Source organism: Falco cherrug, chromosome 10 (assembly GCF_023634085.1).
Source record: "Falco cherrug isolate bFalChe1 chromosome 10, bFalChe1.pri, whole genome shotgun sequence".
In the NCBI taxonomy this organism is placed as follows: domain Eukaryota; kingdom Metazoa; phylum Chordata; class Aves; order Falconiformes; family Falconidae; genus Falco; species Falco cherrug.
The window spans coordinates 19,285,859-19,311,923 of record NC_073706.1 but is presented as its reverse complement, the minus strand read 5'-3'; the positions used below and the strand labels follow the sequence as shown (position 1 = coordinate 19,311,923).

The 26,065-nt window shown below is 63.3% G+C and overlaps 4 protein-coding genes across 18 annotated transcripts; 1 reads left to right on the top strand and 3 right to left on the bottom strand.

Annotated features, from left to right (window-relative positions):
* Window positions 1-585: 585 nt before the first annotated feature.
* On the bottom strand, window positions 586-11,516 carry PATL1 (PAT1 homolog 1, processing body mRNA decay factor). 2 transcript variants are annotated; one of them, XM_055721730.1, is made up of 19 exons: window positions 11,380-11,516; window positions 11,056-11,167; window positions 10,501-10,718; window positions 10,339-10,416; window positions 9,384-9,578; window positions 9,191-9,292; window positions 8,727-8,816; window positions 8,315-8,526; window positions 8,152-8,241; window positions 7,800-7,983; window positions 6,023-6,146; window positions 5,717-5,814; window positions 5,555-5,614; window positions 4,866-5,014; window positions 4,046-4,205; window positions 3,150-3,305; window positions 2,412-2,503; window positions 1,554-1,703; window positions 586-1,320 (listed from the first exon to the last, which is right to left on the bottom strand). In XM_055721730.1, exons 1-19 carry the CDS (start codon window positions 11,392-11,394, stop codon window positions 1,299-1,301), a joined length of 2,307 nt encoding a protein of 768 aa, XP_055577705.1. In that variant the 5' UTR covers window positions 11,395-11,516; the 3' UTR covers window positions 586-1,298. The 2 variants fall into 2 exon arrangements, with proteins under 2 accessions (XP_055577705.1, XP_055577706.1); XM_055721731.1 differs by having other exon boundaries at window positions 10,339-10,413.
* Window positions 11,517-11,949: 433 nt separating this feature from the next.
* On the top strand, window positions 11,950-20,164 carry STX3 (syntaxin 3). Of its 14 annotated transcripts, none has more exons than XM_055721740.1 (11): window positions 11,983-12,369; window positions 14,001-14,081; window positions 14,164-14,263; window positions 14,365-14,439; window positions 14,582-14,649; window positions 15,238-15,346; window positions 15,586-15,659; window positions 15,737-15,871; window positions 16,790-16,900; window positions 17,559-17,664; window positions 19,313-19,419. In XM_055721740.1, the coding sequence occupies exons 1-10, from the start codon at window positions 12,340-12,342 to the stop codon at window positions 17,646-17,648; spliced, it is 873 nt and encodes a 290-aa protein (XP_055577715.1). In that variant the 5' UTR covers window positions 11,983-12,339; the 3' UTR covers window positions 17,649-17,664; window positions 19,313-19,419. The 14 variants fall into 14 exon arrangements, 11 of the variants coding, with proteins under 11 accessions (XP_027659936.1, XP_027659935.1, XP_055577715.1 ...); XM_027804137.2 differs by lacking the exon at window positions 19,313-19,419 and adding an exon at window positions 18,089-18,228 and having other exon boundaries at window positions 11,985-12,369; XM_027804136.2 differs by lacking the exon at window positions 19,313-19,419 and adding an exon at window positions 18,089-18,228 and having other exon boundaries at window positions 11,986-12,369; window positions 17,556-17,664.
* Window positions 20,165-20,296: 132 nt separating this feature from the next.
* MRPL16 (mitochondrial ribosomal protein L16) lies at window positions 20,297-22,115 on the bottom strand. Its single transcript, XM_055721741.1, has 4 exons — window positions 21,987-22,115; window positions 21,582-21,647; window positions 21,308-21,456; window positions 20,297-20,822 (listed from the first exon to the last, which is right to left on the bottom strand). The coding sequence occupies exons 1-4, from the start codon at window positions 22,027-22,029 to the stop codon at window positions 20,337-20,339; spliced, it is 744 nt and encodes a 247-aa protein (XP_055577716.1). The 5' UTR covers window positions 22,030-22,115; the 3' UTR covers window positions 20,297-20,336.
* A 251-nt stretch (window positions 22,116-22,366) lies between these two features.
* On the bottom strand, window positions 22,367-24,789 carry CBLIF (cobalamin binding intrinsic factor). Its single transcript, XM_055721733.1, has 9 exons — window positions 24,472-24,789; window positions 24,156-24,335; window positions 23,855-23,998; window positions 23,614-23,757; window positions 23,336-23,511; window positions 23,081-23,255; window positions 22,764-22,905; window positions 22,566-22,684; window positions 22,367-22,486 (listed from the first exon to the last, which is right to left on the bottom strand). The coding sequence occupies exons 1-9, from the start codon at window positions 24,764-24,766 to the stop codon at window positions 22,425-22,427; spliced, it is 1,437 nt and encodes a 478-aa protein (XP_055577708.1). The 5' UTR covers window positions 24,767-24,789; the 3' UTR covers window positions 22,367-22,424.
* Window positions 24,790-26,065: the final 1,276 nt, after the last annotated feature.

The following is a 26,065-nucleotide window of genomic DNA, read 5'->3' as shown; positions in this document are numbered from 1 at the left end:
CCTGCGCTACCCTCCCGGTGGCGGTGACCTCTGACCTTTGACCGGGGGGCACCGCTGGGCCTGGGCTAGGTCCGGAGCACCGGCCGGCAGGTCCGGCCCTCCTCCGCCCTTCAGAAACTGGCCTTTACCGGGGGATACGGGGGTGATGCCTGTTAGGGCCCCCTGGGGCGGGGACAGGGCTGTGCTCAACCTCGGGCACCCCTGGGTGCAGCGCGGGAGGGGCCCATGGGTGCGGGGAGGGAACCGGGGCGGGGCGGGGGCTGTCCCCTCAGAGAAGGAGAGGCCACGCTCCCGGCAGTATACAATTTATCTTTATTTACAATACCCTATAAAAATGTAAATTTAGAAACTTTATTCTCATTAACCAGAACCAAAAACTGGAGGAGGTTGGGGAAAAAAAAAAAAGCACAAAGGAAAAAATAAAATAAAATGAACTTTCCACTTGATCAGTTGGAAGAGAAGAGGGAAAGGGCTGGGGGGGAGGCTGGGAAGCAGCCAAGGGGAGCTGGTTAATGCCAGGGAGGAGTTACTGGTTGTAAAATACCTACATGTGCAAATCTCTTTGTTTTCTTTTTTAAAAGCAAAAAAAAAAAAAAAAAAAAAAAAAAAAGTTAAAATTAACACCCCCACACCCCCCGGGAGCAGAACAGCAGAATCCCCCTGGCTTGGGAGGAGGCTGCTGGACACCAGGGCACGGCCAAGGCCCCCCGCCCCTGGCCCTGGGGGTGCTGGGGCTGAGCCCGGGGCACGGGCAGGAGCCGACTTGGGAAGACAAGGCAAGTGTGCAAAAGAGGTGTGCGCATGCGTGAGACACGTGTGCGCGGCTGGGGAAGGGCAGGGACCAGACCTCAGTGCTCATAGGGGCTGGGGAAGGGCTGGGGAAGGACCGGGGAGGGAGGGTGGGCTGGGGGGGGTGGACCCACTCTGCTGCCCCACAGGTGGGGAGCAAGGGGCTTCTCCCAGCCCTGCGGCTCCCCCTTCCCGGGGCGCCCACCTTCCTCAGTAGTGTGCGTGTGTGTGTGGGGGGAGAAGCAGCAGCTGTTGGGGGAGCAGGGGGGGCTTGGGCGCAGCAGGGAAGAGGCAGCACTTTGTTGGAGAGGGTGGGGAGCAGCCAACCATCCCCCCCCTCCCCAGCCTCTCCAGCCAGGATTGCGGGGCAGGAGATGTGCCTCCTGTGCTGGGGGAAACCATCCTGCCAGGCCGTGCGTCGCGGCTGAGGTGGGGGGAACCACCTGCCCTCCAGCCATCCTCTGGAACACTCCGGTGCTGACGGCGGTGGCGAGGAGCCGGGGGACCTCCTACCGGATCCCGTGCACTAAGCTGGTACCGGGAACAATGGTGGAGGGGTCAGAGGAGCCACCGGCATGGAGGCAGCGACTCCCCTCACCCCAGGCTGCTCCATCAGGGCCCTTAAGGCAGGCTTCACCCCTCCGTCCCACCCCGGTCCTGCTCGCAGCTTCCCCAGCCGCCCCGTGCCCCTGGTTTCACCCTTTTCCATTCCCCCATTGTAGGACATGGCCACGCTCACATGGGAGGAGAGGGCTGACGCTTACTGCAATTTTGTCTCCAGCAGGTTCAGCTTCTGCTGGTCGACATAGCGAGAGAAGAGGGAGATCAGGTTCGAGGGGGTGGACACTGGCTTCGCCAAGGCCGCCTGAGGGATCCGCAGGAGCTCTCGGGTTGCCATGAGCATCACCTCCGTCCTGCCAGAGGGGCACAGGAGAAAGGAAGAGTGAGAGGTGCTGGGGAGCCAAGCGCTCTCCATCTCCCCTCAGGGGCCCCGGGTGCCCCGTGCTATGCACACCTTGCCATGTTTTGGCACTGGAACCAAGCCGGAGGCAGTGCCACATCCTCAGAGGCTGGGCCTCGCCATGGGGGAGGGTCCTGCCTGCGCTCAGCAGCCCCACCAAGGGCCCTGCACTGAGATGCCACGGCTGCTCTGTGGGGCCCAGCCTCCCATCGAGGGCTGCCTGCCCCCCAGGGCCTTGTCCCACTGCAATGTGCCACACAGGAGCTTGTGGGGACACTTGTGGCCCGAGGCAAGAGCGGTAATGCCACCACCATGCACCTGGTGCTGTAGGGCTAAGTGAGACTCAGCAATCTCCCATCTGTTCAGGCTAAAAGCGCTACGGCTGCTCAGCCGAGGTGACAGCTTCCCTGCCCCTCCAAGGGACCGCTCCCTGCATGTCCCAAGCTGCATCTACCACTTCCTCCCTCTGCCTCGGGCCTGCCTTTCTCTCTTTCCTTCAGCACCCTGGCAGTTTTCAGTGCTGCTGCCGAGAGTGCAATTAAACCCCCTCATTCATCAGCTCTGCCTCCACGTCCTTCAGATCCTGCACAGTGCAGTGTCTGACCCTGACGGCATCACTGCCTCCCCCCAGGCCGGGGCACAGCCGAGGACAGGTGCTCACCACTGGTTGTCCTGCATTAGCTCCGTGTTCACGTCCGAGCTCTGCAGTTCCTCCCCACGGCTCAAGACCAAGTACAGCAGGGACAGGCCAAACTGTAGGGAGAGAGGGAGCGTGTCAGGGAGGGCACTGCAAGCCCGCCAGGGAGGAACTGCAGGAGGAATCGCTGGCCACCCGAGAGCTGCCATCCCTTGCGAGGGAATCCCTGTGGCAGAGGACAAGCTTTTCTCCCACCACTCTTCCCCTCTGAGCATTTTTTGGGTGTGCCTGAGAATAGCCTCCATCTCCCAGCCCTCCTGGGGAGGGTGGCACAAGCGGGATGATCCCCGCCTGCCGTTACAGCCCCTTGAGCAGGCACTGGGGGTGAGCTCAGAGGGATGGTCTTCATGAACCCATGGCAGAGGAGCTGTCCTCCCAGTCCAGATTTCAGGGCAGGGGCCTGCAGCCAGCGGGACAGACAAGGGAACTGGCTGGCTGACTGCAGCAGAGTCCCAGGTCAGCTCAGACGGCTGATTAATTTGCCAGACACCCTTGTTAATCGGTAAGGGAAGGGGAGAGCACCAGGGGCTGGCAGCCTGCAGCTCCTGTGCCGCTCCCACACCAGGGCTGCATCCGGCTCTGCCATCCAGCACTGGGAGGCAGCTGGGGAACTCAAAAGTTTCCCAATTATGGTAAAACATCAGGACATATCAAGGTGGGAGGGATGAGATGGCCCCTGCAGAGCAAGGGAGAGGGGAACACCTTGTTTTGGAGCACAGCAGTGAGGTGCAGGTTGGTGGGCGCTGGCGTGGTCGCGCTCTGAGGTAGGTTCGTTAGCTGCTGCACAAGGCTGGTGACCGTCCCCAAGGGAAGGTGGTAGAGAACGTGCGAGAAGGGCCTTAACAGGCAGGGCAGCACCTGCAGAGAGAGAAGTGGAGGAGTCAGGACCTGCGGCAGCAAGGAAATGTGCTTCCCCGTGGCCAGTGGGCTGCCCCGTGGCCTCACAGACCCCGACAAGATGCTGCCTCGCTGCTACACACACAGCAGTGGCTCTGCTTTCAGACCCCTCGCATGCTCTGGCTGGGACATGCCAACAGCACCCCCCCATGTCAGCACAGGCCCACTTTAAATTCAGGCAAGTTTCTTCCTTCTTAAATCATTCTCTTTCTCAAAACAAGCTTGGATTTACTTCACAGATGCCTGGGTTTTTGTTCCCTCCATAAAAAAAGATTGCAGAGGACAGCTGAGGGCACGTCCCTCGGATGATGCTGGCCTCTGCTCTCTGTCTCTGGAAGATGGAGTCTCCTGTTGTCGCCCAATGAGTCAGAGACGCAGCCCTTTAGATACACTAGCGCTCAGCCAAGAGCTGGGCTCGTTAAACAAAGGCACCATTTATCAGAAACCCTCCCCGGCTTCCTTCCCAGCGAAGCTGAGCCGTGCCGTGCCAGCCAGCAGGCAGGGGGGACAGGCTCTTCCAGGAGCTCACAGCTCCTGCAGCCTCCCCAGGCCTCTGGCAGTCTCCCAGGAGAGGCAAAACCAACCGGCCTTAAGACAGACGATGCCATTCGCCCTCTCCCTGGTGCAGGAGAGGAGATCCAGACCCCGCACCCAACCTCACCTCACAGTGAGGGGAACCCTCCCAGCCCCTGGAATCTCACCTCATCCTGAGCATCCTTCTTGATGAGGAAGGGCAGGTTCCTGGCGGTCGCCATGAGTACGTCGGCTGCTTGCTCGGGTGACAAAAAGGGGAGGATCCGGGCCACGAGGCGCTTCCCTTTCCGGATGCACATGATCTGCATGAAGTGGTCGTCACTCGGCCTGCCAAGGTGAGGAGAAAGGTGCTGACCCTCAGCTGGGAGCAGCCCAGGGAACAGCAGAATATTCCCATGGGTACCCATGGCCTTCCCTGCACCGGCAGCAGGCAGAAAACACACGCACCTCAAAAAACATCCCTAGGGAAGGAAAAACAGTGCAGGCACAACACCCCCAACCCTAACTTCTGCCTGTCTGACAGGCTAGGCAGGAGGAGAAGGCCTGGTTCCCCACAGGGCAGCAGAGAAGGAGCCACTGAGACCCTGTGTTCTTCCTTGCCCGTCTGTGCTGCAGAGGCTACAGGTCAGGCAAGAGGCGACAGGCTTAAAAGCAGGCACCCCAGCGACATGCCGGGGTGCAGAGCTCACGGCAGCCAGACATCCAGCGAGCAAGCAGACAGGCACAGTTCATGGCACCCGAGCTGCGGGGTTGTTAGTTGTTATAGGACCATAACCACAGCAAACAGTCGCATGGGGAAAATGGGGGGCGGGGGAGGGAAGAAAAAGGTAGTTTCAGCTCCCCAGTTCCCAACACACCCCTGGGACAGTCAACCTGACTCTTCCTTGGGAAATAGGTCCCTGGAAAGCCAGTTTCAGCAGCTGCAAGTGCCCAAGGACTGTCCGAGCTCCCAGCAGTGACCGAGTCGCAGACAGCAGCTCTGCTCACCTCTCCTGCCCGGGCGCTTTCCCCCTCAGATTGTCGTACATATCACAGATCTTCTGCTTCCTCTCGCCCATCAGGGCCGGCCGCTCGCCTTCCAGGCTCAGGAGGTAGCGTCTCTCATAGTCCTCCACATCCAGGAGGAGGCTATACGTCTGCAGAAGAGACTGCGATTACAGCAGGGCACAGGGATCTGCTAGGGGATCCACTAGCACTGCTCCACAGAGATCCAGGACGTGCCCAGCCCCAGCCAGCGCCCTCCCATCGCCTTTGCTGCTACAGGAACGGCTTAAACTGGCCCAGACCACATCAAAGCCTCCTTCGGACCCAGTGTGAGAGGGGACCGAGCAGTGGCTCCGCAATCCACAAGCACCCACCCTCGCGCACGGTGGCTGTGGGGAGCTGAGGTGTTACTGCCTTATGGCTGTGAGTCAGTAACAGACCCTGTAAAGCCCGTCTTTTTTGCCAAAAACAGGCCATTTTGGGGCATGGTGAAGGCAAGGCTGGTACCCAGCTCCAGCCTTTCTGCTCCACACAGCCCCCACCTCCTGCAAGCAGGACCTCAGCCACTGTTGAGTGCTGGCTTGTCCCCAGCTGGATGTCCAGAGGAGTTCAGCACCACACCATGGTCCCCCTGCCCACCTCGTGTCCCCCCACAGATCTCCGAGGGTCACAGCGGTCCCCCTCAAACTCACCTTCTCGATTGTGACAAGGGTCTGGCGCCTCTTGTCTCGAACCTGCTTCTCCTTCGTCTCCTGCCAGGGAGGGACAGCACGTCAGGACTGCAAGCAGCTCCTGCGCCGGCCTGGGCACCAGCCGCAGAGCTGCATCGGAGGGGAGGCAGGGCCAGAACTCACATCATCCTCGCTGCGGGAGGTCACCACCGCATCGATCATCTTCCGGGGGTTGTTGACGCTGGAAACCGTGAGCTTCCCCAGCGAGCCCTCAAACTGCACTGCAGGAAAGAGGGAGAAGGGAAGCAAAGGAGTCAGTCTGGGCCTGACCCTACCTCACCACCTTTATCTCTGGCCCAAAAGTAGCCCCGTGGCTACCTCCAAACTCCAGCTGGCACCCATGAGACCCCCTGCCCCAGCCCAGAATGAACCACCGCCCCCTTTCACCACCTGCGGGGTTCCAGGCTGCATGGGGAAGGGAGCGCTGACCTGGCTTGTAGGTGTGCTCCAGCTTAGCCACCTGAGGTGTGATGAGTTTGGTGCGTTCCTTCTTGGGACCATCGCCGTGGACTTCCTCTGCTGCTGACAACTTCTCCAGCTTCTGGAAGTAATTCTGAGGCAGGGAGAGGAGAGGTTGAGACCCCCGAAAAACCAGTTGGCAAGGACTGATGCAACACGTCCCTCTCCCCAGTCTGTGCTCCCTCCCTCGCCCATCCCTTACTGGTCTTCCCAACAGCAGCAGCAGGATTTTAGATCAGTGTTCTTCCCCCAGTATACGAGTGGACGATGGCATCCTCCTATCATCCCTTGAGATTACAGAGGTCAAAGGTCCTCCTTGGGTCTCTCTTTCTCAACAATGACAAATCTACTCTCCCTGTGAGGTCCCCAGCTCCCAGTCCTTCCCAGCACACTCCAGTTAGCCTGCCTTGCTGTTAGCACCATGCCCAGGCTGGGCAGCATGTGGCTGAGGCCTCTCACACCAGTGCTCGCGCGCTCTTCCCATCCACCCTGGCCAATGTTTGCCTCTTTCGCAATGACACAACTTTGTTGACTCACGTCCCAGCCACAGCCACACCAGTTCCTCTCCTCTACTGGGGATCAGCTCACCCACAGCTCCCGGAAAACCTCTACTGGTGCAATGCCTCCCACTAACCCCAGAGCAGATGGACCCACCGGCCACGGCCCTCCTGCCAGCTGCCACCAGAGCCCAGACATCCCGCAGCCAGCCCTTGTCCCTGCTCCCACTTGGGCCCCTGGCCCACCATGCCGGGGACTGGATCGCTCTGACCCGTTCCACCACAGGCTGAAGCCACACCGGCAGCCGCCCTCCCTGCTCTGCCCCACACTCATGCCCGCACTGACTGCTCCCAGAACTTTCCAGGTGTGTGGCTGGCTCCTCTGCACCTGCTTCATGAAGATAGGGGCCAAACCCCTCGCAGAGCTAATGACTGCCCCAGAAACACTCCCAGCCACCTCGTGAGCCCTGTTCAATCTCCCAAGCCAAGCAGCCATCCTACGTATCTTGAAGCCCTCCACAGATTTCCCTCGCATGAAGTTGCCCTGTGCGCCCCTGAACCCAGGTGAGCTTTGAGCATCTACCACTGTTGGCAAGAGCTGAGCCATCACCTTGCTTCGTCTGCTCCAAATCTGGCTCCTCCCAGCCCTGTCTGGTGCTCCCTATTCTTGAACTGGAAAAGAGCAGGAGCAGTCTCTCCCCATCCACTTTCTCCACTTTGCTCTTTGGACCCCACAGGCTTCACCACCACCCTGTCAGCCTGGAGTCCTCCTTACACAGCCATTCCCTGCCCAGGGCTCTCTCTTGCACTTTCCATTTAGCAGCTTCCCCATCCCCCATTCTGGGTGGTTTCATTTCACCACTATTACACAAAGCTTCTGACACAGAGGTACCGCTCTCCTGTCTTCTGCTGCGGCTTCCGAACCCACACTGTCAGCATCCCAACATCTCCTCACCCCTAGAGACCTCACCCAAGAACAGGAAGGCAGCTCTTCCCTCGCCGCTGCCCAACTTCCCTCGCTGGGGATGCTCGCCCCACCCCGTCCCTCCGCATTCCCCCTCCGGCACGTTCCCCACAACCAGATCTCAAAACACTTCCTCTGCTGCATCACTCCTGGCACTAGCATCCCCCTCCCACCCAACACCCCTCGGCACAGCCGGGAAGATGCCAGTCCTATGTTAAGGCGCTGCCCTGCCAGCGGCCATGGGAGACACAACGGCATGGGCTGGGTGCTTCCCCCTCTCTGGTACCTGGTAGTAATAATCATCCAGGTAGGGGTCAGTGCTCTGCAGCTGCATCATCTGGATCTTGGACACCCAGTCCTTTTCCCGCTGCAGCATGAGGTTGGCGTAGGGGTCTTTGCGTATCTGCTCCTGGTGGCTGCTCCGGTGGCCCCCTCGGTCCCCTACTGAGCCGTTGAGGCTGCGGTGCTGGCTGGCAGGAGGCAAGAAGGGCACCCGTGAGCACACAGGAGCTACAGGAAGGGACAGAGAGCGGTGCACAGGCTAGCCCCGGCAGCACAACCCCGCCGTGTTGAGGGGGGGGCAATGCAACCCACCCCGTGCCAGGCAGCCCCTCTCCCGGCACCGGGCCAGCACTCACTTTCGGTTCTGCTGCTGCCGCTGGTGCAGGAGCCGGCGGTGCTGGGGGTGCAGGTGGGTCGTGTCCGGTCGGAACATCTGAGGCTGCGGCCTGGGGAGAGCAGGGAAGGCTCAGAGGCAGCTGCAGAGAGCGGGCAAGTGGCCAGGAGAGGGACGGCACCTACCTCAGGCCCTGCAGGTGGGATCCAGGGCCCGGCGGGTGCTGCGGCTGAGAGGGAGGTGGAGCGGGGGGAGCCCCGAAGAAGGCACGAAACCCGCTGGCTGGAGACATCATCTGCCCAACTCTGCCCTGGAGCAGCTTGGGATTGACGGAGGGGAGGGGGCTCCCAACCAGGCCAGAGACGCGGGCAAACTGGCTGGGAGACATTCGGCCAGCCTGGCAGGGCAGAGAGGGTGCCCCAAGTCAGCCGGGGGGAGGTTTGGGGGCAAAGGGAAAGGCCCAGGCAGGGCAGCCGCGTCTGCGACGGCCAGAAAGAGCCATGCAGAGCCAGCTCCTGCAGCCAGGCAGAGAAAACTGCAGGACCCTGCCGGTGGTGGGGCCAGGAAAGTGCAGGAAAGGAGCAAAGGGGGCTTTACCTGGGCTCCTCCGAGCAGCTGTGCTCTCTGCAGGTGGGTGAGAACTGGAGAGACACTGTGGGGGAACGGGTGGCCCAGGAGGGAGGAATTCTAGGGAAAGAGAAGGGAAAAAGGACCTCAGTCACAGCCCTGGCACAGCTGATGGTGGACAGACAGGGAGTGGGTGACAGCACAAGACAAAGCCCCAGCAAGGTGCCCCTGGTGGGCTGGGGGCCAGGCCAGGCTCCAGGGAATAGGGCTGAGCTAGCAGGATGAGGCAGCTGGGCCAAGAGAACTAGAGACATCTCTGTAACCGAGACGAGCAGCTGGCTGGCTGTGCGTGACAGCAATAGGTCCACGGCCACCAGGGCTCGGAGCTGCAGGAAGGAGGAAGGGAGGGGGCACTGGGGAGGCTGGAAGACCTCCCAGTAACAGGGAGCTCGAAATCAGCACCCACAAGGAGAGGTGCAGAGGGGGCTGCATACCGGTACATTGCAGAGCTGGTTGGGAGACATCCTTTCGCCGTAGGGAGCAGGGTAGCGCTGCTGCATGGTAGCTCGGATGTGGACAGGCTTCGGACACAGGATCTAGGAGGAGGGAACGAGCACAGTCACTCTGTCAGCTTGCTGGGAACGAGCCTGCACCCTCCGAGCCATGAGCAGGGCCGGGGAGAGGTACCTGCTGGTTGAAGTTGGGCATGGCAGCCTGCTTGGGGGGGGTACCAATGGGGACAGCCCGGACAGGGGGACTCCCGATGACAGGGGATGATGAACGCCGGGGCAGCACCCGCTCGGAAGGGTCCCGGTCTTCCTCTCGAACCTGGGGAGGTCTCTGAGGCAGAGCATAGTCCAGCACAGACACCGATGGCATCTCCTACAAGTGGAAGGGGAGAGAAAGCTCCCCCCAGGATAACAGTCACTGACCGGCACGGGGAGGACTGGCACCGTGTGTCCCACGGACGTTCCCAGCATCCCATCCTTCCTTCCGCCAATTCTCCTCTGCAACCCACTGTGCTTCCCCAGGAGACCCACACCATGGCGGGGGGTCCTGGGGACCCCCAGGGCCTGCCCTGCAGCAACCACATCCCTGCCAAGATGCCTGTTTGCGATGACAGCTCTGCCCAAGCATGGGAACCCTGTGTCACCACCGCACAGGCTGCACGCACACGGTCGGTTCCCAGCCCTCAGCAGCCCTGCGGAGCCAGGAGAGGGCTGGCCGTGCAGCACGCTCTGCTTGCACTTAAAAGCCTGACTCTTTAATTAAAACTGAAAAAAAAAAAAATATCTTCCGCCTTGAGGCACTGACAATCCCAAAACCCTGAAGGGAGTGGCCGACATCTCTCAGACATCACCAAGGACCATGGGTCAGCAGTAACCCCCGCAGCCCAGCTCTCCAGCCTCTGAGGGGACGACGAAGGGTGATGTCTAAGAGGGTCCACAAATGAGCCGAACCACGGCCACCCAGACCCAGCCAGGGGCAAGGAGAGCGCTCCACCATCACAGGCCGATCTGGAGGGGCTGCCCAGCGCGGACGAGCCTGTGGCAGTACAGCACCTATTGCCCTTCAGCACCCAACTTGCTGCCCCAGGGGGTTGGGGAGGGCGTTAACGAAGCCACCGCAGCTGCCACCCTACCTGAGTGAGAAGCGGCCCCCGCATGCGCCGCAGGACAGCTGAGCTGTCCCAGATGCTGGAGTTCAGCCCTCCAGGCTGCTGGAAAGCAAGACAGGGAGTCAGCACGGTGCCGCAGGACCCTCACCCACCCCAGGCTTGCACCCTCGCCAGCCCCATGCCCACCTGCACGGGGGCCCTGGTCTGCACAGCCTGCATGATAGCAGGGTCCTCCAGCTCGCTGTCAATAACCAGCCGGGTCAAGCGTTCTGCCAGCATGTCCTCGGGCTCGCCCAGTAGGTCTGCCTCTGCGTCCTCACCACTGGGCCCATCCTGCTCCCGGGCTGCCACCGGTTTGTCTTCCAGCTCTGCCAGCCGCTCATGTGCCTCCTGCCAGTCGTCATCTGCAGGGGAGCCCCGGTGAGGGAAATGCTCGCAAGGGCAGAAGAGGCGGTGAGGTGGGGGGGGGCTCAGCCCTGAGCCTAAGACCCCCTGAGGGTAATGGGAAGGGGATCTGAGGGTAACAGGGGGCGTCTGAGGGTAATGTGGGGGTGTCCTGAAGGTAACAGGGAGAGGGATCTGAGAGTAATGGCGGGGGGTCCTGAGGGTAAAGGGGGAGGGGGATCTGTGGGTGACGGGAGGGGGATCTGTGGGTAACAGGGAGGGGAATCTGTGGGTAATAGGGAGGGGAATCTGAGGGTAATGGGGGGGGGTATGGGGGTCTCGAAGTGGCGCTCTCACCCACAGCCCCGGCTCCAAACGTATCGTCGTTGAACTGGTCGATATCTTCATCCTCCTCCCCCAGGGCCTGGAAGGCGTCTTCATCCTCATCCAGCGGGCAGTCCTCCAGGGACTGGGGACAGCGGGGCGGGGGGTCAGCACCGGGGTCTCCCACAGGCCTAGGCCCACTCAGCACTCCCCAGGGGCCCACCGGACCGCGGGGGGGGAACGGAGGGGTGAGGTGGGGAGAGGGGTACCCGGTCCGGTGCACCCCACCCCTCAGCCCCGCCACCCCGGTGGCCACCCTGGCTGTCCGTTAACCCGCTACTCCCCGTCCCCGCTGACCTGGTACCGGAACATGGCGGCGGCGGCGGCGCCCACCGCCCGCAGGCTCCGCGCGGCCCGCTCCGGCCCCGGGCCCCGCCGCGCATGCGCCGCCGCGGGCGCACGCGCATGACGTCACCCACGCCCCCCACCTCCGCCAGCGGGGCGGATGCAGGCGCATGAGCGGATGAGGGGGCGTGGCCTTCACTAACCACGCCTCTCCTCTTGACTATGTTAGCTTCGCCCCGCCCCTTGGGTTACTCTTAAAGGGGCAGCGGGCCCTTTTTTTTTCCTGCCCCGCGGGTGGAATTTTTCGCGGACGCGTGTGCGGCATTAAGAGGGTCGGCATGGGCTGTCGGGCACAGCCACGTGTCCCCAGCCCGTCCCATCTTCCCCAGACGTGTCCCCAGCCCTGTCCCCTCTCCCCAGACATGTCCCAAGATGTGGCCCTAGCCCGTCCATGTCCCCTCTCCCCAGACATGTCCTCAGCCCTGTCCCATCTCCCCAGACGTCCCCAGCCCCATCCCCTCTCCCCAGCCATAGCCCCCTCCCCAGCCATGTCCCCGTTGCAGCCACTCGTGGCAGGGCAGGACACATCGTCAGCGCGTGACCCCGGTGGGGACCTGCTTCCCCTTCGCCTCCCAGCGGGGCCACCCACACCAGCCCCACCTCGCCGTCACCTCCTGGGGTGAGCAGGGCCACCCCCAGCCGTCGCCTTTAACGGGCCCGTGTCCCCACGTGTCCCAGGTGAAGGGTGGCTCCACCTCGTCCCTCCCCTCGGCGCCTTCCTTGTGCCTGTCACTGGGGATTAGCGCAGGGACAGCCCCCGCCTTGGGGACAGGGACAGGGACAGGGCCACCCGCCACCTCGCCTGGATGTAGGAGGCCCAGGCGGCCAAGGAGGACCAAGGGTGGCATCCCACATCACTGCAGTGGGTGAGGACGGGGACCCCCCCACGCCACACCAGCCCTCGGGGGCACCATGAAGGACCGGCTGGAGCAGCTCAAGGCGGTGAGAGACCCCCGGGGTGGGGAGGGGATGGGGGGCACACCCTGGGGGGGGAGTCCCTGGGGCTTGCTGGGCCCCAGTGCCTGGGGAGCTGGGTGGCATGGGGACAGGGGGGCTGGAGAGCCAGCCTCATGGTGCACAGGGGTGGCATGGGGATGGATGTCACCGAGACCCCATTCCATGGGGCAAGGGGATGTCACAGGGATGGGGGTCCTGAGAGGCAGCCCCATAGTGCACAGGAATGTCACAGGGATGGGGGGTCCTGAGAGCCAGTGGGGTGGCACGGGGACGGGGGTCCTGGGAGCCAGCCCCATGATGCACAGGGGTGGCATGAGGACAGGGGTCCTGAGAGCCAGCCCCATTCCATGGTGCATGGGGGTGGCACAGGGACAGGGGTCCTGAGAGCCAGCCCCATGGTTCATGGGGGTGGCATGGGGATAGATGTCACCGAGACCCCATTCCATGGGGCAAGCGGGTGTCACAGGGATGGGGAGCTCAGAGAGCCAGCGCCATGGTGCACGGGGGTGTCACGGGGATAGGGGGCACAGAGACCCAGCCCCACAGCAATGGGGGGGGTCAGGCAGAAGGGACCAGGGGTCAACCCACTGTGCCATCCAGAGGTGGGGAGGATATTGTGGGGGGACACCACCCTCCCCAGACTGACGGCTGTTCCCCCCATGCTGTGTGGTGCAGTGGGGAGACACCAGCCCCCCCCGGGATGTTTGGGGCAGGGGGTCCATCCCTTGGGGGGGCAGGGAGCGGCTGTGGGGTGCCCATGGGGGCCAGCACCCCATCCTGTGCCCCAACCTCTCTGCACTCCCCGCTGCCAGCACTGCTTCCTCCTCCCGCCTTTGCCTGCCATGCCATGGGGCCCCGCTGCCCCCATGCCCCGGTGCGGGCTCCCCCCCGGCGGTGGGGGTCCCAGCAGCCCCTCAGCCTGCGCCTGGGCCCCGGCGTGGGGCAGGCAGCCACGGCACGGAGGCTTGGCAGGGATTTAGTGGGGATTACGAAGCCATCAGATAAAACCCTTGGGAGGGAGACAAGGGATTAATTTTATTTTTACTCTGGTGGGAGGAGGTGGGGGGGTGGGGGTCCCCAGCCAGGGCCTTCCCCCTCCCCAGGGACACTGCAGCTGGGTACCCCCGGCGTGCTGGGGGGGGGGGGGGGGGGCGGTGCGGCAAGGGGAGGCGGGGGGATGGGGCTGGCACCCTGGGAGGGGACGGGGTGGGAACCGGTGGGTGGGTGGTGAGGCATGACGCCAGGGTGATGGGCGACAGTCACCTTTGTGCCCCCCGCCAAGGGCCGGTGCTCAGACCCGCCACAGGACTAAGGTCGGGACCATAAACCCCTGTCCTGTCCCCATCCCTGTCCCCTCCCTCCGACCAAGCCCAGCAATCCCTTAATTCCCCAGCCAGATGTGAGATGAGCTCGCCCCCCCCTCCCTGCTGCAGATGTCCCCCCCTGGGCCGCCACGTCCCCATGGCTGCTCCCACCGCATCCCCCCCACCCCTGGGCTGCCTGGTGGCTGCTCTGGCCCCTTGGGGCAGCTGCCACCCGGTGGGGGGGAGTCCCTAGGGTTCCCTGGTGCAGGCAGGGGGGAACCAGCCCTGAGCACTGCACGCCGGCCCCTGCAGAAGCAGGATGCAGACGATGACACCGATGAGCTGGAGATCGCTGTCGACAACACGGCGTTCATGGATGAGTTCTTCGCAGAGGTGAGGGGGGGTTGGCGCAGGCGGGGGGCTCGGGGCTGTCACCTAACCACCCCACCCCCCCAATCCTCCCTGCCTTCTCCAGATTGAGGAGACCCGGCAAAACATTGATAAGATCTCGGAGAACGTGGAGGAAGCCAAAAAGCTCTACAGCATCATCCTCTCAGCCCCCATCCCTGAGCAGAGTGAGTGTGGCTGCTGTGTCACCCCCTCGCCGGGTCACAGGTCCCCTTCCTGGGGACATTCCCATGGTGGCTCCACCGGCTCACGTGCCATGACCCCACAGAGACCAAAGACGACCTGGAGCAGCTGACGGCAGAGATCAAGAAAATGGCCAACAGCGTCCGCAACAAGCTGAAGAGTGAGTGGCCGTGTCCCCACCACAGTGGCAGCCAGCCCTACTGGTCCTTCTATCCCCACGGGAAGGGCAGGGGCTGCTGGGGACACTGTGGCCATGGGGGCCATGGGAAGGTCCCAGATGGGCTGTGGTCCTCTCTCGCCAGGCATGGAGAGGAACATCGAGCAGGACGAGGCACGCTCCTCCGCTGACCTCCGGATACGCAAGTCCCAGGTGAGCTCTAGTCCCCGGGACCCGCTGCCAGGGTTGTCCCCACCCAGCACCCCCAGGTCCTGAGCACCCCATCCCACTCTGTCCCCCACGGGCTTGGAGATGTGGCATGTCCTCGGTGTCCTTCCCCAGCCCTCTCCTGTCCCCCGTGGGCTGGGACATGCCATTCCCTGGGTCCCATGTCCCCAGCCCCAGGACTTCATCCTGCCCTAGCTCCTTAGTCTGGGGACACGCCATACCCAGAGTGTCACTGCTTTGCCTCCTCGTCCCCACCCCCAGCACCCCGTCTTGTCCCCAGGGCTGGGGGTGTCCCCAGTGCCACACCTTGCTCCTGTCCCCTGGGGCTGGGATTTGCCATGCCTGGGATGTCCCCAGCGTCACACTCCTGTCCCCTGGGAAAGCAGTCCATGGGGACATGCCATGCCTGGGGTGTCCCATGTCCCCGTCCCCAGCACTGGGTCCTGTTCTGCAGGGACTGTGGGGGTGCCATGCCTGAGGTGTCCCCAGTGCCATGTCCCTGTCCCCAGCACCGGGTCCCGCCGGGGGGGTGCCATGCCCGGGGTGTGCCCAGCACCGTGTCCCTGTCCCCAGCACTCGGTCCTGTCCCGCAAGTTCGTTGATGTCATGACCAAGTACAACGAGGCGCAGGTTGACTTCCGGGAGCGCAGCAAGGGCCGGATCCAGCGCCAGCTTGAGATCAGTGCGTGCCCGGCCCCGCCCCTCGGGGGAGTGGGCGGAGCCTGCTCCTGCAGCCCCCGCCCCTTTTATGAAGCAGGCGGGGCCAGGCCCCAAACACCCCCCTTATTTGGAAAAGGGGGCGGGCCTGACCCCACAGACCCCATCCCATTGGCAAAGTGGGTGGAGCTAGTCGTTACAGGCCCCACCCCTTTGGCAAAGGGGACGTGGCCTGTCCCCACTGCTGACCCCACGTGCCTGCAGCCGGCAAGAACACGACTGATGAGGAGCTGGAGGAGATGCTGGAGAGCGGGAACCCCTCCATCTTCACCTCGGGGGTGAGCACCCGGGGGCTGGGGGCTGCGGGGGGCCAGGGCCCCCCCGCTGACAGCCCCGCCGCCCCGCTCCGTTGCAGATCATGGACTCGCAGATCTCGAAGCAGGCGCTGAGCGAGATCGAGGGGCGGCACAAGGACATCGTGCGGCTGGAGAGCAGCATCAAGGAGCTCCATGACATGTTTGTTGACATCGCCATGCTGGTGGAGAACCAGGTACAGGCTGCAGGGGGGCCGCCGGGGACCGGTGCACGGGGCTGCACGAGGACTGGTGGGGATTGGTGCACGGGGACAGGCAGAGATCGGTGCACAAGGCTGCACGGGGACTGGTGGAGACCTGTGCATGGGGACAAGCAGGGGTAAGCCAGGATCAGTGCAAGGGGGTGCATGGGATGAGCAGGGATTTGTGCATGGGGACAGGCAGGGATCGGCGCACAGGGCTGCGTGGAGACGAGCAGGGACCTGTGCATGGGCTGCATGGAGACAGGCAGGGACCTGTGGATGGGGACAAGCAGGGACTGGTGCAAGGGGCTGCACAAAAATGAGCAAGAATCAGTGCAAAGGCTGCATGGCGATGAGCAGGGATTGGTGCAAGGGCTGCATTGGGACAGCAAGGCACCTGTGCATGGGGATGCGCTGGGACAGTGAGGGACCTGTGCATGGGGCTGCATGGGATGAGCAGGGATCAGTGCATGAGGACAAGGAGGGACCGGCACACAGGGCTGCACAGGGCTCCGTGGGGACACAGGGTGGCATGAAGACACGTGGACACCTGCACGGGGCCGTGCAGGGCAGCACAGGGACCCATGCAGGGGGACCCAGGCATGGAGCCATGCAGGGCTGAGTGCTGACCGGCACGCAGGTCCCCGTGGGGCCACCCAGCACCCAAGGCTGTGAGAGCACGTGGGAGGGAGGCAGGGGCAGGCAGGGGTGCTCCCCACACCACGGTGGTCCCGGCCCCTCTCTCAGCCCCTCTTTGTCCCCCCCATGCAATGCGAGGAGCCGCTGTGTGCACCGGGGAAGGGTGAGTACCTGCCTCATGGGGCTGTGCCATGTGCCGTGGGGCCATGCAACGTGCCGTGGGGCTGTGCCACAGGGTCCCTGCTGAGCCTGCCCCCTCTCCTGTCCCTGCAGGGTGGGCTGCTGGATAACGTGGAGCAGCACGTGATGCACACGGCTGAGCACGTGGAGCAGGCAAACCAGCAGACCAAGAAGGCGCTCCATTACCAGGGCCAGGCGCGCAAGGTGGGTGGGTGGGTGCCAGCACACCTGGGTGCTCTCAGCGCCCCCCGCTTTCTCTCCGTCTCTCTTTGCTTCTGCCCCGCTGCCCCCGTGCCCTGTAGGGAGCCATGATCGACCGCATAGAGAACAACATGGACCAGTCCGTCGGCTTCGTGGAGCGGGCCGTGGCCGACACCAAAAAGGCCGTGAAGTACCAAAGTGAGGCCAGGAGGGTGAGATGGCCCGACGGCCCCAGTGTCATCCCCCCCCAGCATCCCAAAGGCACCCCTGGTGTCCCCCTCCATCCCTTACATCTCCCAATGCCCCCTATTGTCCAGTGGCCCTGAGACTCCCATGTCACCCTGGCCACCTCTTGTGTCCCCCACCCGCACCCAGTGACCCCCAGCCACCCCAGCTGGTCCCTACTCCTCCTCCCTTGTGACCCCCATGGGGTGGCAGCTTGGTCCCTCTCTGTCCCCCCCACCCAGCCCCAGCCCTTGAGCCCCCTCCTACCTTCAGGTGTCATGAGCTGGTGAGGGCTCAGCCCCTCCTGTCCCATCCCCGGGTCTGCAGCATCTCTGACTCTTCTGCACTCCTCTGTGCCCACCTCTGCTTTCTGTCCGCCTCCCTGGCACGGGGCAAACGTAACTGGCCCCTCTCTCCTCTCCCACCCCTCCAGAAGATGCTGATTTTGGCAGTGATAGTGCTGCTCTTGCTGGGGATAGTTGCCCTCATCATCGGACTTTCTGTGGGGCTAAACAATAGCCCCTGAGGTGGGGGCTGTGTCTGTAAGTGTCGGGGGCATGGGACTCACCGTGGGGACACGGAGGGCTTGGGGATGGCAAGTGGGCACGGCCAGGTGGCCCCACCGCCGTGCCCTGCCCGGGCTGCTCTGCCTGCGGCGGGCTCTCACTCTGCACTGCTTCAGTTCCTGCTGCTGTCTTTGGGGCTGGGGGTGCTGGCTGGCCGGCAGCCTTGGCTCTATGGTGCTCAGGGTTTGCGGTGCTTGGGGCTCCATGTTGCTTGGTTGTCTGCAGTGTTCGGGGCTCCATGGTGCTCAAGGGTCTGGATTTCAGCTCTGTGCTTGGCTGTGTGTTCCCTGTGTCGGTCCCTGTCATCTCCACTCCCTCCAGACCCTGCTGCAGCAACTCTCCCCCTTCCCTGCCAGCCTCTCCGGCTTGGGGCTGACATCTCCCCCTTTCCCTCCACCAGACTCTTCCAAACATCCCAGCAGTGATGTCTCCCAGCTGGACCCTCCCTGGCACCACAGCCTGGCCCCCTCCTCTCCCTGCTTCTCCCGGACCTGCTGCCCTCAGCCCCTGTGTGCTGGCTCCTGCCCTGGGCTCCGGCTCAGCACCACCGCCCGTCCCTCCACGGAGGGGTCCTGTCACCGGAGTGCTCTCCCCTGCCAGACCATGCCCTGCTGGTCCTTGGGGTCTGCCCGCGCTTGTCCTCATGTCCCCTGTGGGAAGGGGACAGGACTCAACTATTTATTTTCCCTTTGCTGATAAACCAACATCTTCTGGTCCCCCATCTCTTGCTGGGGGGAGCAAGGGGGCCAGGGCCCATGCCAGCACCGTGACACTGCAGGGACATGGCAGCCAGTGCTGCAGCTCAAGCAAGGAGCAGAGATGAGGTGCCTTGCTCGGGGCAGACAAGCACCTCATGGCACCCCAGAAGGACAAGGGATGGGAATACGGTCAGGACAGGGGGTTTGGTGGCACCAGCAGGTGTCGGTGGGCCTGGCCATGCTTTGCTGTCTGTTGTGCCATGGCAGACGGAGCTGCAGGGGACCCTGTCCCCTCTTGGCCTTAATGTCTGTGGCTGGCACATGCCCCGGCGGCGACCGCCCCTGTGCTGCGGTGAGCCAGGGCAGGAGTATGTGGCAGTCGTGGTTATTTAATTCCCGTTAAATAAAGATCCCTGCTGATGCCTGCCCTGCACCCCTCCTCTCCATGCACATGATGCTGAGGCACTGCGGGAACAAGCAGGGTGCTGGCACCCCAGACACCCAAAGCAGGGGGGGGGCTGCCCCAGGGCTGGTGGCTTTGGCCAAGGGCCTGGGCTCTGCGACCAGCCCCTGTTTTCAGGTGCTGGAGCGAAGCAGCCCCTTGGCAGGGGCTGGCGGAGGAGCAGCCCCTTGGGTTGGGCATGTGATGGGGCAACATGGGACTGGGGACAATCCCAAGCCCCGTGGGCTCTGCCAGACTGGGCCAGATCATCTCCCATGATTCTGGGTAAGACATGGTGACGGGGATGTGTCCTCCCTGTGCCGGTGCTGGGCCGCCTGTCCCAGAGGGACGCTGGCACAGCCCCATCCTGGTGCTGCACACAACCAGCTCACCCCTGCCCTGCTGCCTCCCCTGTCTATTGTCCCCCCTCCCCAACCCCGTGTCACCCACAGCCCTGCCTCACCGCCCCTCTCTCCCCATGCAGAAGAAGATTATGATCATGATATGCTGCATCATCCTCGTCATCATCTTGGCTGCCAGCATTGGGAGCATCTTCGCCTAAGACCCTCACCCGCTGCCCTCCAGGTGACCAGGCACACCGCGGGAGGGTGGCAGTTAGGGTCCTTGGTACCACCCCATACCTGGAAAGCGGGTTCAGGCCTCGGCAGGGTTGTGCCAGACAGGATTCAGCCACCCCGGACTTGGCCAGCGCGTCCATAAGGCACCGGCAGAGACTGGGTGTCCCCAGGCAGCCACACCAGGGAGGGACAGAAACAGCTGCAGTGCTGGGAGCTGCCTCCCCTTCCTCAGCGACACCTCATCTTCCTCCCTGTTGCAGGTGGCCTTTCCCCATCCTGCCTCGCCACCCGGATGATCCCATCTGCGGCTCCAGCTATCGGAGAGACCCCGACAGCTGGCCCTGGGATGCACCTGCCAAGCCCTTGTCCCCGGAGACCCGAGGACATCCCTCTGCCACAGCCCATGCGTCCCCGGAGGAATGCAGACCACCTGCCCTACTCCCCTCTTCCCTCCCACCACCGGGTGGATGCCCCAAGGTCCCCCCTCACTCCCCATCCTCCATTTGGCCGATGGTCAGCGGTCCCTGCGAAAAGCAGCCCCCTCCTCAGCGGCACAGAGCAGCCAGAGGAGCCGCATTCCTCCCCAGGGCAGCGTGCGGGTGACATAGAGGGCTCTGCCTTGCTCGGGGAGGAAGGAGGAACCTCTCTCCTCGCTCGGAGCTCGTCTGCAGCGACTTCTCAGTCTCACCAGCTCTTTGGATGTGCAGCCACCCGCACCACAGCCCTCCTCCTGAATAAAGAGATCACCCATGCCCTGCTCCAGGGTGCTGCGTTGGGGAGAGGGGTCTCAGCAGGGGCAGACAAGCCCTGATGCACACATGACCTCCGGGATGCTCCTGGCTCCACATCTGCGCCTCCAAAAACCACAGCAGCTGACACAGGTTCTTGTGGGGAAGGTTTAATTAAGGTGGCCCCCTCCCCAGCCGCTCATTACACCCTGTGTTTCAGAAAGAATTTGCCCCAGTAGCGTCCCTTTAGATGCAGGTCGTAGGGGCTGAGGTACTTGCGCATCCCTAGCATGTTGGCAGTGATGACGCGCTCAAAGGTCCAGGGATTTTGGTTGTTGAGCCTCTTCTCCTCCTCCTCCTGCTGCATCTGCTGGAGGCTGTCGCGGCTGACAGGGATGGCAGGGAAGGGCAGTTTCCTGGCCACTTGCGTGAGGAAGGGTTTCACCTCCCCGAACTCACAGCGCCCACCGACCTCCACCACCAGGCACCCACTCTTCACTGCCGTCACATAGCGGTCGATGGGACCCTTGCCGCCCCCCATGCGGTGCCCCAGGCTTTTCCGCGTCACTGGCTTGTAGGGGGCTGGCACACGCCAGATGGCAAACATGTTCTTGGGGTCCATGCTGCGGCCGATGGTCAGGCGGATCATCTCGAAGTGGCCCCAGTGGAGGTAGCCACCCCCCAAGGCCTGCGGGGGGAGGACAGGGCACCTAAGGGACCAGGTGCTGGCAAGACAAGGGGGACAGAGGTTCCCCGATCCTGGCCCTGCATTAGCAGCCATCACCCTTCTCCTCCCCACGTGCTTTTGTGGGGGGGAGCAGCCTCCCTGAGGATGTCTCAGAGCTGCCTTTCCAGTTTAAGCTCGGTGTTATGTCCTTTATCCCCTCGCTGGAGAAACTGGGGCCCTTCCTCATGGGGGTAGCTCAGTTACTCCAGCTTTTTGGAGCCAGTCTGGTGCCGGTCCCCTCCAGTTGCTGGCTTGTTTGGTGTTTTCACTGCCCATGGAAGGACTCAGCACCAACCAGACGGGGGTCTCGAGCCTGGGGGTGCCCACTCCTGCACCCTCCCTACCTCCTGCCCAGGCTGCCCAAACGCAGCCCCTGGCCCCCCTGGGCTTCCCCCTCGCCACCCCCACGGCTCCAGCTGGGGGACGCAGGACCCCACCCCGCTCACCAGGATCCCGTACTGCCCCTGGGTGAAGTGGGTGGCCTGCCTGGATGGGCCGCGGATGTCACGTAGCTGCCGAGGCTCCCGTCTGACCTTGGGCACTGCCGGGACCTTGTCCACGAACTTCAGCTTCGTCCTCTCCGGGAAGGTGATACCTGCCAGGGGGCCAGCGTGTGAGGGCCACCGGCCCCAGGACACCCCGGGGCTGGGTGGCAGCCGATTGGGGGTGCCCCCGCCACCGCCGGGGGGGGTGTGTCTCCCCGCCGCACATCCCCCTTACCGCTGTAGTCCGGGGGCAGCACGTACTTCTTGAGGCCCGCCCGGGGGACGGTGACAGCGCCGGGACCTGGGGACAGAGCGGGGACTCACAGCGGGGCCTGATGCACCGGGGGGGGGGGGGGGGGGGGGGGGGGGCGGCCTCGCTTCCCGGGAGCTGCTCTGGCAGCGTCGGGGTGATTCGGAAGGGTCCCCGGCGGGCCAGATCCCAACACCCCCCCCCCCAGCCCCTACAGCCGGCCAGCAGTGCCAGACCTCAGCGCCTCCCCGTTAATGGCAGGGGGCCCGGGCGTCTCGGTGTCAGAGCTGCGCCCCCCGCCCCCGCTCATCCTCGCCGGCACCCGGGCTCCCGCGCCCGCTCCCCCCGGCAGCCAACGGCCCCTGCGGGCACTGCCCGGGCTCCCCTGACCTCCTCGGGCCAGCAGCGGCCGCGGGAGCCGCCATCGCCACATCGCCCCGCCGCGCCGCCGGCGGCCGGAAGTGCCTGTAGCGCACCGCCCTGCGGCCACCGCGAAACCAGCCGGCGGGGAACACTTCCGGTAGCGCCGTCCGTCCCACTGGTGTCCCCCGGGAAATGCGGCGAGGGAACATTAGTTCCGGGAGGTGGGCTCGACGGAATCCCTGCCGTGTCCCTCCACGACGCTTTCCCCCGGTGCCCGCCACCCTCGGGCCGGGCAGGAGCCCCGCTGAGGCTCCCATGCCCCTCCCAGGCCTGCCCTGGCCTCTCCCCATGCCCTGCAACACTCCCCCACCCTGCACCGCTGCCTCAGAGGGAGACACACAGGGGTCTGTGCTGCAAGTGGCTCTTTATTGCCTCCGTGGTGGGTCGTGGCATCCCTCGATGGCTTCAGTAGGTGCTGAAGACAGCCTGGATATGCTCCCCCATGTGCGGCTTGTACGTGCCGACCCCTGCGGCAGAGGAAGGGGCATGAGGCTGGGGCACAGCGGCCCCGGGTACAGCCCCCAGCGCCCCCCAGCCCGGGCCCACCTTCCTGGAGGGCGTCCTGGCCGCTGAGGAACTGCCAGTATGTCCTGTCGGCCGAGCTGGCGGCCAGCCCGTGGATGGAGACTACCATGGGGCCCCAGGACGTCTGCTCCGTCTTGAAGCTACCAGCGAAGCGGGTGGGCTTGGAGCTGGGCTCGGGGATACCCTGGGACCCCCTGCCCCAGCCCCTCTGGCTCTCACCTGAACTTGTTGGGCTCCTTCGCTGCCGCCTCCTGCAGCACCCTGAGCAGCGTGGAGCCGCGTGGGACCTGCACTGAGATGGTGTAGCTGAAGTGCTTTCCCCGCAGCTTGTTGATGACGGAGTAGTGCACCGTGATGGAGGCTGCAGGGAGGCGAGAGGGGCAGGGTGGGCACCCAGTGCAGTGCCAGGGGGCACAGTGCAGGAGCATCATCCCCACAGGGTCTGGGGGGGCTCTGGGCGGCAGCAGCCGTACCTCTGTGAACCCCAGCTGTACCCAGCTTTGGGGACAGGAACAACTGTAAGCTTGGGGACATACCAGCAATGGCGTCGCAATCCACATGAGCCGCTTCCAGGTACGACTTGCCCACGAGGGCAGGCAGGACCTGGGCAATGGCCATGGGCAGGCGGTAGTCATGCTTGTACACCACCGAGAAGGCCTGGGTGCAGTCCCACTCCCGTGGGGCATAAAACTTACTTGTGGCCCCCAGTGCCTGTGGAGGAAGTTGGAGGTGGCGTGAGCAGCCCCTGGAGCAGGACCGGGCGGCCGGGACACCGCAGCCCTCACCCATACCTGCAGGGCCAGCCCCATGCTGTAGATGTTCCCAATCATGCCATTGCCTTTCTCCTGCTCGTCGAGGAATTCATTGGTCACTGTCGACAGTGCCTCCCAGAGCAGATCCTGCTCATCCTGGAGATCCACGTGGCTGTACGTGCATGTCAGTGCCAGCGCCGCCACGGCACGGGTGTCTGCAAGATCCTGGCATCACTGCCAAGGCCACCGGGGCAGAGCCGCCGGGAGCAGGGCTTTGCCAGTGGAGGGGACGTGGCGGGGCCGGAGGGGTCCCTTACCCACGGAGATGTCGCTCTCAGGGCTCAGCACCTGCTTGGCCAGCATCACAGATGGCTCTCGGTAGCCACCCGCCCCTGCCAGGCATAGGGCCAGGGCGTCCAGGCTCACGCTGTACAGGGTGGTTATTGGGACACCCTCCGTCTCTACAGAACAAAGTGCGGCGAGCTGATGGCAGGGCCAGGGTGTGGGGTGGGAGATGCTCCCCAGTCACCCCAGTCCCCCACTCCCACCACGGCGTACCCAGGCTGGCCATCTCCTCATCCGTTTTCTGCTGCAGGATGCTGAGCAGGTCGACAGTGTGCCCAAGCGCGTGGACTTGCTGGGGGTTCTGGCAGGAGGAGAGGAGGGCGAGCACGTACAGAGCCACCTGTCCCGAGGTCATGTCTGGGGGGACAAGAGAGCAGCGGGGCGGTGTGGTGGGCTGGGACCCAGCACCCCAGTCCCTGGCCAGGGCGGAGGGAGCCGGCAGTGCCAAGCCTGCGGTACCGGCTCCACCAGGACCGGGTGCTGCCATAGGGGTGCACCCCCTGCCCCTCCCTACCTTTCTGGGCTTTTTTCACGGCTTCCTTCTGTATCTGCTGGAGCAGCCACTGGCGGGCAGAACTGTCGGTGGCCCCGGCCAGGTTCATGGCCAGCAGGATGCTGGGGTTTGGTGGCTCATCTCTCTTGACAGAGTCCTCCAGCTGGTGCAGCAGCTTGGAGACCAGGTGGTGCGGGGCGACTGGAGGGAGAGGGGCCAGGCACACCGCTGGCATTCAGTGGCAGGAGGTCACTGGGGACCCCATGTCCCCTCCACGCAGCCCCTCGCAAGGTCACAAGCCTCTCTCCGCCACCTCCGTGGGAGGGCTGGCACTCACCGCAGCCATGCGCGGCCGTGCTGCCTGCCAGCGCCAGCAGGACCCCAATGCCAAAAGCCACGCTGAGCAACATCTCGTCCTCAGGGCAAGCAGGTCCACTCAGGCCAGCAGAGTTCCGTGGGCACTCGTCTCTCTTGGGCGTCCTCTCTGCTTTTAGCTGCTCCTGGTGCCCTTCCCCAGTCATCTGCCCTCCCACTGCTGCGGCAGCACTGCCAAGCACCGCCAGCTTATCTGTGTGCCCAAGGGTGTCCAACAGAGTTGGAGGGTCATGGCTGCGGGGACAGTGATTTTCCATTTGCGGTTACTGAAATCACCCGTGGAATGTCCGCGAGCCTGTGGGCCTGGGTGGGATTCATCCCAGGGCATGGAAGAGTGTCATAGCAGGACCTCCCCCCCTCAGTCATCAACCCAAGGTCCTGGGAGCCTTGCTGGAAGCTCACCAACCATATCCCAACATACAAGAAGGCTTTGTACTTTCCAGGAAGCTACAGCCCTGTTAGTCTAACCTCAGTACCCGGAAAAATGACGGAGCAGGTCATCCTGGGTGCTACTGAAAGCATTCAAAGAACAATGCCACCACTGAGTGCCACCAGCTGGGGCTGACCAAGGGAAAGTCCCGTCTTATCTGATGTGATATCCTGCTATGATAAGGTCACCCACCGCATGGATGACGGGAACGCGGGGGATGCTGTTTTTCTGGGGTTTGCAGTTTTGATCCTGTCCCTCACAGTGTCCCTGTGGACGAGGTGTCCAGCTGCCATGCCGGGTGACAATGGGGCTCAAAGGGGTGCAGGGAATGGGGCTACAGCTGGCTGGAGACCAGTCGCTGTGGTTGATAGCAGACTGGGAGCTGCTGGTGACTCTCTGGAGGGCCAAGAGCCCTGCAGAGGGGGCTGACTGGGGGGAGCGTTGGTGGCGTGGTGTAACCCCAGCTGGCAGCTACGTGCTGTACAGCTGCTCGCTCACGCTGCCCTGCTCCCTGCAGAGGGGTGGGGGGGAGAATCAGGGGAAAAGATGAAACTCAAGGGTTGAGAGAAGAACAATTTAATAATTGAGGTAAAATAAAACCCAATAATAATAATAAAAGTATAACAATTGTAATAAAAAGGAAGGGGAAAAGAATAAAATCTAAAGGGAAGAAGGGAAAAACCCCAAGCAATGTGCTCACCTCCCGCTGACCGATGCCCAGCCAGTCCCTGAGCAGCAATCACCAGCTTCCAGCCAGCCCCCCCCCCCCAGTTTTTATACTGGGCATGACATTCTATGGTATGGAATGTTCCTTCGGCTAGTTGGGGCCAGCTGTCCGGGCTGTGTCCCCTCCCAATTTCTTGTGCCCCACCAGCCCTCTTGCTGGCAGGGCCTGAGGAGCTGCAAAGTCCTTGGCTTGGTACGAACATCACTTAGCGACGACTAAACACTTCAGTGCGTTATCAGCGTTATTCTCATACTAAATCCAAACCACAGCACCGCAGCAGGTACTGCGAGGGAAAAATAACTCTTATCCCTGCCAAAACCAGGACAATTGGGCAATTGTCAAGGGTGGGGAATTTAACAGGAACAAATACCAGATTCTGCACCTGAGGGTGCACTGGCA

Bases quoted from the DNA above. Each gene is read 5' to 3' on its own strand.
- CBLIF (XM_055721733.1), bottom strand. From the start codon at position 24,766: ATGGAAAATCACTGTCCCCGCAGCCATGACCCTCCAACTCTGTTGGAC. The intron at 24,336-24,471 runs GTGAGTGCCAGC...CTCTCCCTCCAG, and splicing joins CACGGCCGCGCATGGCTGCG to TCGCCCCGCACCACCTGGTC. The intron at 23,999-24,155 runs GTAGGGAGGGGC...TTGTCCCCCCAG, and splicing joins CGTGAAAAAAGCCCAGAAAG to ACATGACCTCGGGACAGGTG.
- MRPL16 (XM_055721741.1), bottom strand. From the start codon at position 22,029: ATGTGGCGATGGCGGCTCCCGCGGCCGCTGCTGGCCCGAGGAG. The intron at 21,648-21,986 runs GTCAGGGGAGCC...CTCTGTCCCCAG, and splicing joins GCCGCTGCTGGCCCGAGGAG to GTCCCGGCGCTGTCACCGTC. The intron at 20,823-21,307 runs GTGAGCGGGGTG...CTCCCCCCGCAG, and splicing joins AGGGGCAGTACGGGATCCTG to GCCTTGGGGGGTGGCTACCT.
- PATL1 (XM_055721730.1), bottom strand. The intron at 5,815-6,022 runs GTCAGCGCTCCC...TCTTTCCTGCAG, and splicing joins GGAGCACACCTACAAGCCAG to TGCAGTTTGAGGGCTCGCTG. The intron at 1,704-2,411 runs GTGAGCACCTGT...CCCCTCTGGCAG, and splicing joins CTAATGCAGGACAACCAGTG to GACGGAGGTGATGCTCATGG.
- STX3 (XM_027804135.2), top strand. From the start codon at position 12,340: ATGAAGGACCGGCTGGAGCAGCTCAAGGCG. The intron at 12,370-14,000 runs GTGAGAGACCCC...CGGCCCCTGCAG, and splicing joins GGCTGGAGCAGCTCAAGGCG to AAGCAGGATGCAGACGATGA. The intron at 15,872-16,789 runs GTACAGGCTGCA...CTGTCCCTGCAG, and splicing joins CCATGCTGGTGGAGAACCAG to GGTGGGCTGCTGGATAACGT.